We start from the raw sequence: 14,611 nt of genomic DNA on the forward strand, positions 1-14,611 counted from the left end.
AGATCACCTCTGCAGTAGGTGTCTTAATCAAGCATCAATAAAAGGGGAATGATATAAACAAATAGTAATAATAAAATATAATGCAAATATATGCCCACAGTCTTCAACACTCTGACTTGGTGACAATGCACTGTAGAGTCACCAGGTCTTGAATAAGGTTATAATTGTGGTCTGTGTCGGGGTTAGTAGATGCTGGAACTGATCACTCTTGACTTTTTATCACTCAGTATCTGCTGCTTAGTTGCACAAAGCAGAATGTCTGTAGACCTCACAGTCCAAACATAGAGTCTCATAGAGCGTAAATCGGGTGCTTAGTACCAGAGCCGTAACTATACTTTTTGGTGCCCTGTGCCAGAAAGAGCATTGGCGCCCCCCTCATTTTTCAAAGAGACATCATGCACCCAAAAAAGGGCCATGGCTTAATGGGGAAGGGCCAGGGAAGAGATAGGAGAGGCCAGGAGATGCTGGGGATGAAATAAGAGGAAGCTACAAGCAAGAATGATAATAAATAGAAATTTGACAGGCCCAAACAGCGCCCCCTGACCTGTTGTGCCCTGTGCGATGGCACCGGCCGCATTAGCCTAGCTACGGCCCTGCTTAGTACACCAAGTATTTATAAACTAATTCCACGCATGTGTGTGTGTGGAACAGCAGACATCAGATTACAAGTTCATACTGAGAGGTAAGTTCCTTAACGCCGGCCGGCTAGAGGTATTGTATATTCCAAAAAAGACACAGCTTGCCAGTGTCATACGGTGGGAGCTGGATACTTGGAACCGCTGATGCTCTGAATGACTCCCGACCTCAGAGGGCATAAAACAGCACTGTCTAGCAAACTCCCGACTCCTGGTACATGCCATCAGTTTGACAGGTCTAGAGACTCTTACGCGTTTCTCCACTCCATGAACTAGCAGTTTCGTCAGAGGATGTTCTCCCAGTGATTCTGTGCTCCTTTTAAACCTAGCTTCACCAGTGAGGGTTCTTTAGTAATAAGGTAATTTCATTATGCAAATCACCTGTGTCTGTGTGCATAGAGGTACATATACTGTATATAGCCACCAATTATTAAAATTCAAATAACAATTAATTATAAATAAATCTGGCATAATACATAAACATTTCCCATAGTCATTAAAAAAATATATAGACGGTTGTATGTTTTCCTCTAGCTGGCTGGCGATAAGGTACTTACTGCTCAGTATGAACTTGTAATCCGATGTCTGCTGTTCCACACATTCATGGAATTAGTTTATAAATACCTGGAGCACTAAGCAACCGATTTACGCTCTATGAGACTCTATTTTTGGACTGTGCTGCAAATTCTAGAAACTTGCAACAATATTTGTTACCAGTGCATACCTCTATGCATAAATGCAATAAAGAATCAATACTGTTGTTACAATTAAACTTATTAAAAATTTGTTACCAGTATTCTAGACAGTAAGGTAGAATATCTATACCTTGGTGCCTAATATCGGGATACAAGACTAACAGCATTAGACATATAAAAGATATGAAGAGATTGTCCAAAAAATGTAGTTCTGAAATTGCAGAGACAAATCTGTGAGCTGTATCACTGCCTATGTCCAGTTACCGGCTATTAGCCATAGTTGTGCAAAGCTTCAATGTCTATATGGCTAGTAGTGTCAGAGTAACCCTTATTGTCACTCCTTGGTAACTTCCTAGTGTGTAGATCACACACAGATAGCCTTTATAGGTGAGGTTGGGAAGGCAATGTGCCTGTGCCCACTATTTGGTTCCCGTCTGCGCTCCCTAATGCATAGGGCCCGGAATACTTAAATGGTACCTGGGGTCTGCGCGGTCCGGGTGGCTGTGGGGAAGTTCGGTATCTGTCAGCGGTATGCAGATGTGTCTGCTGGCAGACTATCCCTTGTTGCACGTGCTGTGTCAGCGTGGGGATCTGGAAGGCAATCCCTCTCATACAAGCTCTACACTGGCTCGCCTTTCTCTTTAGAACCCAATTTAAGCTTCTCAGATTCACTTACAAAGCCCTAACCTATTCCTCTCCAATTTAGATCTCTGACCCTATCTTCCTTCACACTCCTGCCCCAGCCCTCTTCACTTACAGCAACATAGCACACGCTGCTGTGTGCTGGGCTGAACAGGGAGACTGCTCTCGGCTGCAGCAGTCTCCTATGCCTGTGGGGGGAGTGATCACACTGGCTTTGCGCCGGGCTGAAGGTCTAACAGAGCCCCCTCCCCAGTGCGGGTGTAGCCACACCCCTTCACCCGACGCACCTGCAAGTGAATGCTAAATGATTACTTCCTCCCTTACCTGCCTCCAAGATTTTGCACGTGCTGCTCCCTACCTCTGGAATTCTCTACTTCTCCCTGTCAGGCTCTCCATCCCTCTACTAAATTTCAAAAGAGCTCTCAAAACTCACTTCTTCATCAAAGTCATCAATCTCTCATCCTAACCCTCTGTCCCATGCTCACTATCTACCCCATCTGTGTCTCCCCTGTCTGTCTGCCCTTCCCCTTTTAGAATGTAAACTCTCACAAGCAGGGCCCTCTTCCCCCATGTGCCTTTCCTTCCCTTACTTATATTATGATATACTCCATACTCCCTACACCGGCACCTAACTCTTGATTTCAGCCACCCTGCTGCTTATTTGAGTGTTATGACCACTAACGCAGCAATGTATATAAACCATGTCCTTATCCTGCATTGTATTGCACTGTGAGTCACTGTTTTTTTGTTCTCATTAGTTTATGTACTTTGTTAGGTGCTGCAGAACCCTCGTGGCGCCATACAAATAAAGGATAATAATAATTTAAAAGAGAGAAATGAAATTGCAGGGAACTCTCACTGCATTTATTTACTTGTCAATCTGTAACATTTATAAATATAACATTATATGGGTAATATAGTACAAGTATTAGAATTTGCTGGAGGACAGAGTTATATCTGTACAGTTAAACAATATTAAGCACCATCCACCTGCATTCCTTAATGGCTTATTTTAAGAGAGATAGGAGACCTGCGCTTCCAATATGGGTTATGTGAAGGTTATGGTGCTTGCTGCTACCCCCCAAATGGGTACCCAGCCCAATAGTAGATATAAATTATTATTACTATTGAAGTGTGTAGCGCTGACCTCCCTCCATTATAATTTATTCCTTAATGGCTGTCTGATGAGGTAAAATAAGGTAAAAGTAATTCATCTGTTTAGAATATTCGACATAACGGGTTGCTGGTTATATAGTAGGTAAATGAAGTATGCTTGCATGAACTGCCTTATAAGAGGTCTGACATTGCAGCCTATCAATCCATCCCCAGAGGGAATCTTGGATCAATTTAATCCAGCAAATCCCAATAAAAGTCCATCTTGTTAGTGACTTCTGTTAAATATCACCATCAAAGAAATTTTTTTGTATCTGTAATCATTTAGCATCATGCAGGCTGTTCTGGACCATGCCGTCCCCTATCTACACACAAGAGAAGCCTTCGGTCAAAAAATCGGATATTTCCAGGTAAAACTGAGCAGAAATATGTATAAGCCGCACTAGTCTCCCTTTTGCTGTTTATGTAACACCAGTAGCAGAAGGAGAGCAATGACATGGACTTCCCCAGTCCTGTAGTATAACATTCTGTTACAAGATCGTCCTGAAATGCTGCACATACAGATGTAGCCACGCTCCTCTATCCCGCGATGCAATCACATCGCAGCATGGACGGCACGACTAATGTGCCCGCATCTATGGCGTGCGTATGCACGCGCACACCATAGATTCCAATGGAGTGAACGCAGACTGCACATACTCGCAGCCTGGCGAATGCTGCGCTATGCCCCGATGTGTGTGGGGGCGCATCGCGGCAACAATGAGCGTGGCTACATCTGTAAGATACCAGAAACTCCCTTAGCAATGGCCCAGCTTTAATTGTATATGAATCAGAGTCGCATACTAAGCCTTACAAAAAGAGACCAATGTGAAATTCTAAGCAGAGCTAAATAGCCAGCCTGTAACCACATGGCTGATCGCAGGTATATAGATATATTGCTGATTATCTATACTAACTGCACAAATACATGTTTGTTAAACACATTTTTTTCTTTTAACAGTTGATGCAGGGGAAGATGGCTGATATGTACACACGTCTTACAGCATGCCGGCAATATACTTATAATGTGGCAAAGGCCTGTGACCAGGGGCATTTTAATGCTAAGGTGAGTGTATGTGCCCTATACTGATTACGTCTGTCATTTCCTAGGTCTCCTCACTGAAACCATGAACGTACGGGAGATGTGCAAGCCAGAATACATACATAGCATTAGAGATGAGCATCCTTCTCAACTCTTCTACCAAACATTACCACATGGCAGAGATGATTAACTGTAAATTGTCGCGGGAAATTTAGAAATACCCTGAAACTCCATGATGACCCCATAGTGCTCACCTTTATATAGCAGCAGTTTGGTTATGTGTGTTACCATATTGATTTTGTAGAGCATGTCCTGAGCACTGGGGAGATCTAACAAGGACAAAACAGTCTGTGTGTAGGTGGATACTTCCTGTCACTATGACCCTGTATTATGCACCCTGAGGATAAAGTATTGACCAAAAGCTTTGCCTATCCAGGAGTATTCTCATTCTCATCAATAGTTGTGTTTGACTTGAATTTGGAGATACACTAGATATTTGTGAGTCCCTGATGATCTGGAATATATCTTTACATTATGGTTACTGACACTACATTATGGTTACTGACACTACATTATGGTTACTGACACTACATTATGGTTACTGACACTACATTATGGCTACTGACATTGGATACTGAGACTACATTATGGTTACTGAGACTACATTATGGTTACTGAGACTACATTATGGTTACTGAGACTACATTATGGTTACTGAGACTACATTATGGTTACTGACATTACATTATGGTTACTGACATTACATTATGGTTACTGACATTGGTTACTGACATTACATTATGGATACTGACATTACAGTATGGTTACTGACATTGGTTACTGACACTACATTCTGGTTACTGACACTACATTCTGGTTACTGAGACTACATTCTGGTTACTGAGACTACATTATGGTTACTGACATTACATTATGGTTACTGACATTACATTATGGTTACTGACATTACATTATGGATACTGAGACTACATTATGGATACTGAGACTACATTATGGATACTGAGACTACATTATGGATACTGAGACTACATTATGGATACTGACATTGGTTACTGACACTACATTTTTTTTTACTGACATTACATTATTGTTACTGAGACTACATTATCGATACTGAGATTACATTATGGTTACTGACATTACATTATGGATACTGAGACTACATTATGGATACTGAGACTACATTATGGATACTGACATTGGTTACTGACACTACATTATGGTTACTGACATTACATTATTGTTACTGAGACTACATTATCGATACTGAGATTACATTATGGTTACTGACATTACATTATGGATACTGAGACTACATTATGGATACTGACACTACATTATGGATACTGTTTGCCCTTTTCTACAGGATTGTGCTGGAGTTATCCTCTATGCTGCTGAATGTGCTACTCAGGTGGCTCTTGATGGCATCCAGTGCTTGGGTAAGCTGATCGCTGACATTTGCAAATGGCATTTACAATTATTTAACACCTACTCGACTTCTGCATATAGTATTTCACTTAATACTAAAGTAAAAAATAAATAAAGTGAATAGCACCATTTTTGAGTAAAACAAGTGTTAGGTGCAGTATAAAGTGACCTTTAAAGCACAGTTGGAGCAGTCTTAGAGCATTTTTTAACGTGTGACCTATCATACACAGTCGTCATCATCCTCATTAGTGTGCAATATATACCAAGGTTATAGCATCCGAAAGTCAGACTTTTTGCAATTTGCAACTCCATGCACACAGAGTACATACTACACACTCTTTGCCTGTGTCTGCACATCCTTTACTGTCCTAGCTCTGCCCTCAGGTCATGCGCAGTCTCCTGTCTGGTGTACACATTGCAGAAAGACACCCTTGCGCACTAAAAACAAATGTCCAAATTGCAACAGAAAAAAGCTGCAAACTTATGTTTGTGTTTAAGTCTTAGACCCACAGTGTGTGACTGTACAGTGGAGCAGGGTGAGATAATGAAGGAGCACTTGCCTTATTGGAAGAGCTATGGTGCACAGGGAAAGATAAGTGAGCACATCTACAGTAAATCTACTGACTTCCGTTTTTGAATATAGTCTGTGCTACATATATAAGAAATTAAATTATTGTCAAATTTCGAAGATAAGGTTTTAAAGTTCAATACAAGGTGACTGCAAAACTAGTAAGTACAGTAGTTTATTTCTTGCTGCCAGAATGGGATTCCAAACAAAGCAAACTAAAGGACTCCTCTGTATTGAAGAGGGGGTCTTGGTGAGTTTAGGATTTATAATTTGGAAACTGGACGAGTCACAGAGAGGCTGTCATTCATCTCACAGAATTCAGAAAATTGTACAAAATAAAATAAAATACATTTTTACTTGGATTCTGTTATGAGAATGTTACGTAGTATGTACTCTAATACTTGGGAAGACCCCATAGTCATTTGTTTAAGCTCTTGAGGAGGGTTAGGTACGGGATGCCGGTGCTCGGGATCCTGGCGGTCAAAATCCCGATGACTGCATCCCGACAGGGTTAGGAAACCGACACCTGTCAGTAGGTATTCCAACCCTTCCCCTCTCTACCTATCCCTAACCCTCCCTTCCCCTTAGTGCCTTAACTTAACCTCCCCTCCCCACATTTTAAACCTAACCCTCCCTCTAGTGCCTAAACCTCATACCGCTACTTACTTTTGGGATGCCGGCACCGGGATTCTGACAGGTGATGGGATTCCGGTGTCTGTATTCTAAGTGCCGGCATCCCCTTTGTTGGGATCTTGACCGGGTTCCCTTGAGGAAACTAAACACAGTCTGGGATGAGGCTCATCCTGCTAGCATGTGAAATGAAATTATGATGCTTTGTGGTTTATATCATTAAGCTGTTACAGAAGCTTTATTAAATCTACGCTGTCACAGAGGGGTCTATTTACTAAGCCTTGGATGGAGATCAAGTCAACGGAGATTAAGTACCAGCCAATCAGCTCCTAACTGCCATGTCACAGGCTGTGTTTGAAAAATGACAGAAGCTGATTAGTTGGTACTTGATCTCCGTTGACTTTATCTCCACCCACGCATAGTAAATAGACCCCAGAACCACTAAAATCCAACTCTAGCTTTATGGGTGGCAATGGCTGCTTTGTCTTCATGTTCTCTAAACTATGACCATTTTTTGTTTCCCACAGGAGGCAATGGCTATATAAATGATTACCCAATGGGCCGCTTCCTCCGTGACGCCAAACTGTACGAGATAGGGGCAGGTACCAGTGAAGTCAGGAGACTTGTCATAGGCAGAGCCTTCAATGCTTTGTACAAATAGTCTCCAACTCATGTAAAACTCTGCAGCATTCCTTGGATTAAAATCAGTCAACCTCTAACCTCATCACTTTTGCAATATGGACAATTTCAAAACTGGTTCTCTTGAATTCCTTGTACAAGAGATATAAGGAAACCACTACAGTCACCTGCTGGGAGTGATGGCTATAAGAGAATTTACATCACTCTCAGGCACTGTTCCCTCTGTGCCAAATGGCTCCTCAAGGATCTAATGAACATGTAATGATGTGAAAGTAGTTTTGATTTTAGAGTACAGAAATATTAATGTATTGTTACAGTGGGGAGAGCGAGACTGCTCAAATGGTGTGTGTACAAGACGCCCTGTTGTAGGAGATAACCAGAAGAGCATTGTGCAATAGGTCACAATGCTGGGGAATGTAGAATGTGGATAGGTGAACTATAAACCTTTATCTGCTAGAGAGACTTGTAACTCCCTGCTGTCCTCTGTGTCAGTGAGGGGTGACAGCTGTTTGGAGCCATTTATAGGACTGGGAAGAAGGTTGTGTATATTATCTCTACTCCAGGCACAAATAAAAGATGATTTAATTATTTCTCTATCACATTTATTCACAGTTTTGTCTTGTTTGGTTTTTTTGTATTTGGGAGATATTTTTATTTTCTACCAACAAAATCTTGAATTCAGTCTGAATATTCTGTGTGACTTATTTATTGGGCTCTTGGAATTAGGGTAATATAAAGTCCTGTGTAACCAGGCCCTATAATGGCATCCTTATTGCCCACTCTAACTGTGTAATCTTCTGTGAGGTTTAGGTGCCCAAATGGTACCCCGGAACCCTTATAGGTACATGGATAGGACTGTAGCAGAGGTAAAACAATACCATTATCGCACAGCACACAAGGCAACAATGTAACCAGGGCTCTCAACGCCCGTCAAGTACAACCAGCTGGTCATGTTTTGTAGATCGCTTTAATCATGCACAGGTAAATAAATTTATTTTGCTGGGTAACTATCCAACCTGCTTCCACAGACTTACATCCTCAAACATGACCTATTGGGAATACTTGAAGATTGAGATTGACAACTGCTGATGTAAGGAGGACACACTGCCGTATAGAGATTTCCTGTCAAAGAGAAAACAAGAACACCCTGATAATTCCCCTGGAGATATTTCAGTAACAAACACTACACATAACCCCCATCCCAATTATTCATAATTTCTTGCTATGCTGTTTGGTGTACAGCAACAGAGAGAAACCATATAGATGAAACACAGGGCACCTGTCTTGCTGGGTAGAATAAAAAAAAAAACACCTTCCTGAGTATATGCACTGTAATGCACGGGTATAATAAAGTACATTTTAAGGTGGGTACACACCTAACTGACCTACCAGCTCACCGACCATTTCCGCTAATTAAGTGATTTGTTAAATTATACACATTTACTAAGCAGTTGTTCAATATGTCTGGCCAGACATCTCAGTGTACAGGTGGTCAGCGGGTCACCAGTACACACAAACAGATGTACCGATATATCGGCATCAACTGTGCTGCATGGCCGACTTTTACAAGTATACAGGTATTTTCCAGGACAAGTCCCGCAACAGCCTTTAGGACTGGTATACTTGGCAAGCTGCAGTCATTAAAGAGCCTTGAGGGCTGATGAGGTGAAGCAAAAAGGTAGCCTTTAGGCTTTGTAGAAAGATGCGGGCTTTGGGTTGTAGTAACCGCCTTGAGGGCTGGCAAGCCTAGACAAGATGTGGCCCTTGGGCCGTGAAGCAGCCTTGAGGGCTGGTAAGCCTTGGCAAAATGTGGCCTTTGGGCCTTGAAGCAAGATGCTGCCTTTGGGCCATGTAGCAGCCTTGAGGGCTGGTAAGCCTTGACAAGATGTTGTGCGACTCGTGCCGCCGGGTTGACACAAGTGGCAGTACACTTGATTGCGCACACTGGACGCTGATGTGCAACTTGTCAGCCGGGTTGATACATGCGGCAGTACACTTGATTGCGGACGCTGGAATGCGGTCCGTTCCGCCTAGATGACACAAACGGCTGGAGACTGGAATGTGGATGGTGCCGCCTGGATGACACAAATGGCAGGAACAATACAAAGCAGACAGGATAACTGGATACTTGACTGAAACAGGAGACCAACACCAGAACCGGAAACACGTGAAAATGCTATCACCGGCATCACAGCAGCCTTCGCACCAGAAGGAAATAGCCACAGAAGCCAATCCAGATCAGACCAGGGATGACGGACAGCTGATTGGAGGAGTTCATTGACTGATCGCCTGTTGTTCGCATCGGTGGCTTGTGACACCGACCTAATATGTCTATGAACGACGTTGCTGCATACTGCATAGTGTATACCCAGCATTAGTTCCATCTGGCTCTGGCAACATAATAAAAATCATAATGTAAATGTCCCACCACATTCCTTCATAGTTTACTCATTAAAACTGCTGGAATTCAATTACATATAAACCATCCAGCAGTACTTAAATCCATATTGGCCGTGTATAGCCACGTATTGAGATGTTGTCCCCTTCCCATTACTATGGAACAGCAAAAGGGTGATAAAGGTATCGGGTATTAACCCCCCTCTCCAGGAACAAGACACACTTTGACTAAACAAATGGTGGTACATCCTCATCTGTCACATTGACGAACATTAAATTACACTAGTAATGTCACCGTTGTGCTATAGGTCTACTGATTAATCAATGTGCACTGCAGCAAAAACATTATTTTTCTGTTATATTGATAGTGGCAGAGATCTGGATCTACTCCACCAAATGGGGAAAGCACTTACCTCTATGGTATCCGGCACGGGCACAGTGTTTATACTGATTGGTGATCAGAGGGGCAGGAACTGAATCAATTGGTTTTGCACTTCCTTATTCCGTGCTGGAAACATGACTATTACCTAGATCAACAGACTTGTGTTGTTGTTGATGGTAGTAGCTTCTTTTTTATCATTGCCAGTTCTGATAGTAGCATACTAAAGTAAGACAAATTAAAATGGGCAATAGTCCTTTTTACAGCCCTGTGAGATTAAAAGGTATATTTACAAAGCGTCTTTTTCAATCCAGCGCTTCTCGGTAGGTGTGGGGTTGAGGTGAAAGCGACGGCTTTTGCTTAACCTCTTAGCTACAGATGGCGAGTCCCACTCATCATCCACATGCATACTAAAACTGCAGATGACAAGTACAGCTAGTCATCCACTTTTCAAGGGGGGGGGGGGGGAAATACAAACGTACCTTACCTATTGGTCCGGATCACCGGTGGTGACATTCCGGCAGCCACCAGGACCTCATGCAAGTGCTATTGTCCACGATGGCTCTGATCTGTAAATTTTAAAAAACATGAATGAAAAGTTGGCAGGAGGTACTTTGTGTGTCTAAATCCGACACTGTACAAGATAAAAAAAAAATCCCCTTTTTCAAACTATGTGCTCCCATAGAGGTTACTGCCTGGTGGTCAGCGTGTTCACCATTGATTAACCCCTTCACTACAGAAAAATGTCCAGGGATGGGAAAGATCTTCCAACCTGGCATTTATACAATCAAGGGCACTACTCTTTGAAATAGTGTGGCCTCCTAGTTATTGGCTTGTGATCACTGGACAATGTCACCCTGCAATACGTAAACTAATGTTTTCTGTATATGGGGGTGGGGACTGCGTGGCCACTTAACACCATTATGACACCTGCAACTGTGTGGGCACCCATATTTGTAAAAAGTGAGTCAGCTCTTTCAAATTATGTGGCCTCCTTAGCAGCTATAGTCTGGTGACCACCTGACAATACCGCCACCATACAGACCTGCACACACATGGGGCACTCTGTCTTGAAAGAGGGGAGTTTCCTGTTTCAATCTATGTGCCCCTTAGTAGTTATTGTCTGGTGATCAGAGCTGGGGGTGGGGAAGAGTACACACAGACAGGGGGTGTATGGCACTGATGCGGGTGTCAGCTGGGCACGGGAGGTTGGCCCATTTTAGCCTTTGGTTGCTGTAGCAACAGCACGGCCCTGCACCCACTAAATGTAACATTTGAGAACTTGCTACAGCCTTTTCATTTAATTACCATTCTCTACATCCTCTCCAGTTCAAATATATTTGTTTTGTAAATTGAACACACACACACATTTATTTTGTGAGAAGCCAGTTACACTCCAAAGACATAATGGTATGTTAAGAGAAATCTGTAGCACCTGGAAACATGCGGAGAACATTCAATCTATATACAGATAGTGCCCACAAAGGACCTACAGAGCGAGTAGAATGAGCAGATACTGTAGCCGGCACAGGAAGGCCAGACTGCGTGTAAGCCTGTGACAGACTCTGGCCAGATGGATTCACATGTCTGTTTGTTAGCTGGCCATCCTTCTTGTGGAATCCGTATAGGACAAAGAGGGAGTCCGATTTACTAATGGAAGTAGTACGGTCCACGTAGATCTTTAGAGCATGGACCACATCCAAAGAGGCCTCACCTGCTGAGAGGTCTGGTGATTGAAAGGTCGTAACCACAATTTCTTCATTTAGGTGGAACCGAGAGACTACCTGGTGAAGGAAGCCTGTTCTAAGAACCGCCTGGACCCGATGAAAGATTAAAAAGGGGGAGCGACATGAAAGCGACCCTAAATCTGTGTCACAACTCTCGGATGGCAAATGGACGCAACCCGTATTTGGGAATTGGCGTGACATATTTCTGAGGCGCGGAGTCTAATGTGCTGGCGGTGTTCACCAGGGACCCTTGCAAGAGGGTATGGGCTTGGCTGCGTCCCTCAGACTAGGTTCCCCTATACAGGAGCTGGTAAACTCTGGATGGAGCTGAGAAGACTTTCAGCGTAGTGAACAGGCCGGGTCAGAACCAAACGGATAACAAGGTACCAGGAAGCAGACGTATGCAGGTCACAAAGGATAGCAAAGGTCAGAACCAGATAACCAAACGCAGTACCAGGGATTAGACAGAAGCAGGTCCGAAACAAAGCCAGGGTAAGGAATAGATTTGCAGAGGCTGATTGCAGGAATCCTCTATACAGTGCAGCTGGTGATTGCACTGAGCTGGACAATAGACTGCAACTGATGTTTGCTGAGTAAGTTCACTGGAACAGCTTGTGATTCCTAAACTGGAATACTGCAGCACACAAATCAAGACACAGAAACTGTAGATATAGAGCCAGGTAGCAGTGATAGTTTTCTGCACAAAGGAGCCACAGGATAAAACTTAACACTAGGAAGTAACTCTTAGCTCTGGCACCAGTGGGAGTTCTCATACGGGATATGAATCTGCTGCCAGTCCCTGATAGGCTGCTGAGGCAGGAGCACTCCCACTGGAAGAATGCTAGCAGCTGACATAGTGCATGATGGTGATGTCAGTGCATGGTTCTCGACCAAGGTCAGGCAGAAATCTTGACCTGCAACAAATGGTAATGTAAGTCACACAATTTGAGCAGAGTGTGACAATCCGATACCCTACGGGCAGATGCGATAGCCAGAAGAAACGGTCTTTGCAGTGAGCCACTTGACATTCACTGATTCCAGGGGTTCGAATGTAGGTTCTTGAAGTGCTTGGAGCACCACTGCCAAATCCCATGGAGCCACAGGAGGGACATAGGGAGGCTATATACGGAGAACTCCTTGCAGGAAGGTATGAACATCTGGTAGAGGAGCCAGTCTGCCCTGGAACCAGATGGATAAAGCACAGTAGAAAAAGATGTGGACAGCACTTATAGACAAGTAATATATATTTTAATATTAAATACCCATATTAGCACTTCAATTGAGCATATTCCATAGAATGATAAAAAAAACTAAAAAAATAAATAGGATAAAATAACCATTTATTTACCGGCCGGTATATACATTTATAAGTAGTATTTAAGCATATAAAATGACAAAAAACAGTGTCTGTCTTTTTGTACTCTCCAAGCACAAAGGAGCATTTGATAGAACTTTGTAACTTGAAATTTTAGATAGTCCAGAATTCTATGAACAATCAACCATCAAATTCAATGATTATACTTTCTGGCTGTATATGGGTAGGGAAGAATATGAAGTAGGTTGTCCTATTTGTAAACAGGAGGGTAAATAAGGGGAGAGGTCGACTGGCAAGCTCTTATTTTGTTAATGCAGTACTTTGTAAGTCATCGCCAGCAGTTTGTAGCATTTGTAGGATTTCTCCAGGCATGCAAGCAGAGTTAGGCAGTCACAGTGGCAACGTTAGTAGAATTTCCAAAAGCATGTGTGCAAACAATAGCCAGCAAGTCATAGCATTAGTGGGATTTCCCAAGGCATGCATGCAAAGTCAGGCAGTCATTTGTAGCATTAATAGAATGCGTGTGAACTAGAGCAGTCACTTTTAAGCCATAAAGAGCTTACCCTCTTAAACCCTTCCCTCAAAGCACAATCAAGATCCTGTCACTTGTTCAGTTCCGTACTCACTGCTATCTCTAGAGTTGTAGGGATGGTGTATACCAGTTGGTGAAATCACTCTCACAGTCCTTTACGCGTTTCTCCACCTTTATGAATAATCAGCGGCTTCCTCAGAAGTGTGGTTAGAGAGTAGGAAAAGATAGACACTGTTTCTTGTCTTTTATATGCTTCAATACTACTTATAAATAGATATACTGGACGGTAAATAAGTGGTTATTTTATCTTATTTATTTTTTGAGTTTTTTATTATTCTATGGAATATGCTCACTTGATGTCTTAATATGGGTATTTAATATTAAAATATATATTACTTGTCAATAAGCGCTGTCCACATCTTTTTCTACTTGTTGGTATAAGAATAAGCATACACCTGTTTGTGATAGCAGCTGTAGATGAGAATATAAAATATATATGCTCATAAACCGTTTCCCTCTGAGGGATTATTATTATTATATTTTTTTATAGTAAATAGAGCACTTGGTCCCTCCCTCCCTTTTTTTCTTTCTGCTTCTAGTAGGATAAAGCAGAGACCTGCACTTTCAGAGATGCTAGGTGGAGGCCTAGATCCAATCCAGCCTGAAGAAAGGCAAGAATTCTAGACACATTAAAAACCTGGAGGTCATAGTTTCTTGGAGCACATTATTGGAAATATGTATGCCATATTCTGTGATAAATCCTGGCTGAGGCCAGTTTATGGGCCCTGAGCAAGGTCTGGACCACAGAG

The 14,611-nt window shown here is 42.6% G+C and overlaps 1 protein-coding gene across 4 annotated transcripts in view; it reads left to right on the forward strand.

Moving 5' to 3' along the window:
* The window catches only part of IVD (isovaleryl-CoA dehydrogenase), a 61,870-nt gene extending 53,830 nt beyond the window's left edge, over window positions 1–8,040 (forward strand). For all 4 annotated transcript variants that reach the window (XM_088461384.1, XM_088461386.1, XM_088461385.1 and 1 more), the window contains 4 exons: window positions 3,414–3,495; window positions 4,086–4,190; window positions 5,554–5,626; window positions 7,341–8,040. In XM_088461384.1, the coding sequence (XP_088317510.1) occupies window positions 3,414–3,495; window positions 4,086–4,190; window positions 5,554–5,626; window positions 7,341–7,474 (394 nt within the window). In that variant the 3' untranslated portion in view covers window positions 7,475–8,040. The remainder of the gene's footprint in view (window positions 1–3,413; window positions 3,496–4,085; window positions 4,191–5,553; window positions 5,627–7,340) is intronic.
* The last annotated feature ends 6,571 nt before the right edge of the window (window positions 8,041–14,611 follow it).

Source organism: Taudactylus pleione, unplaced genomic scaffold (assembly GCF_031769625.1).
Source record: "Taudactylus pleione unplaced genomic scaffold, aTauple2 ptg001041l, whole genome shotgun sequence".
Classification (NCBI taxonomy): domain Eukaryota; kingdom Metazoa; phylum Chordata; class Amphibia; order Anura; family Myobatrachidae; genus Taudactylus; species Taudactylus pleione.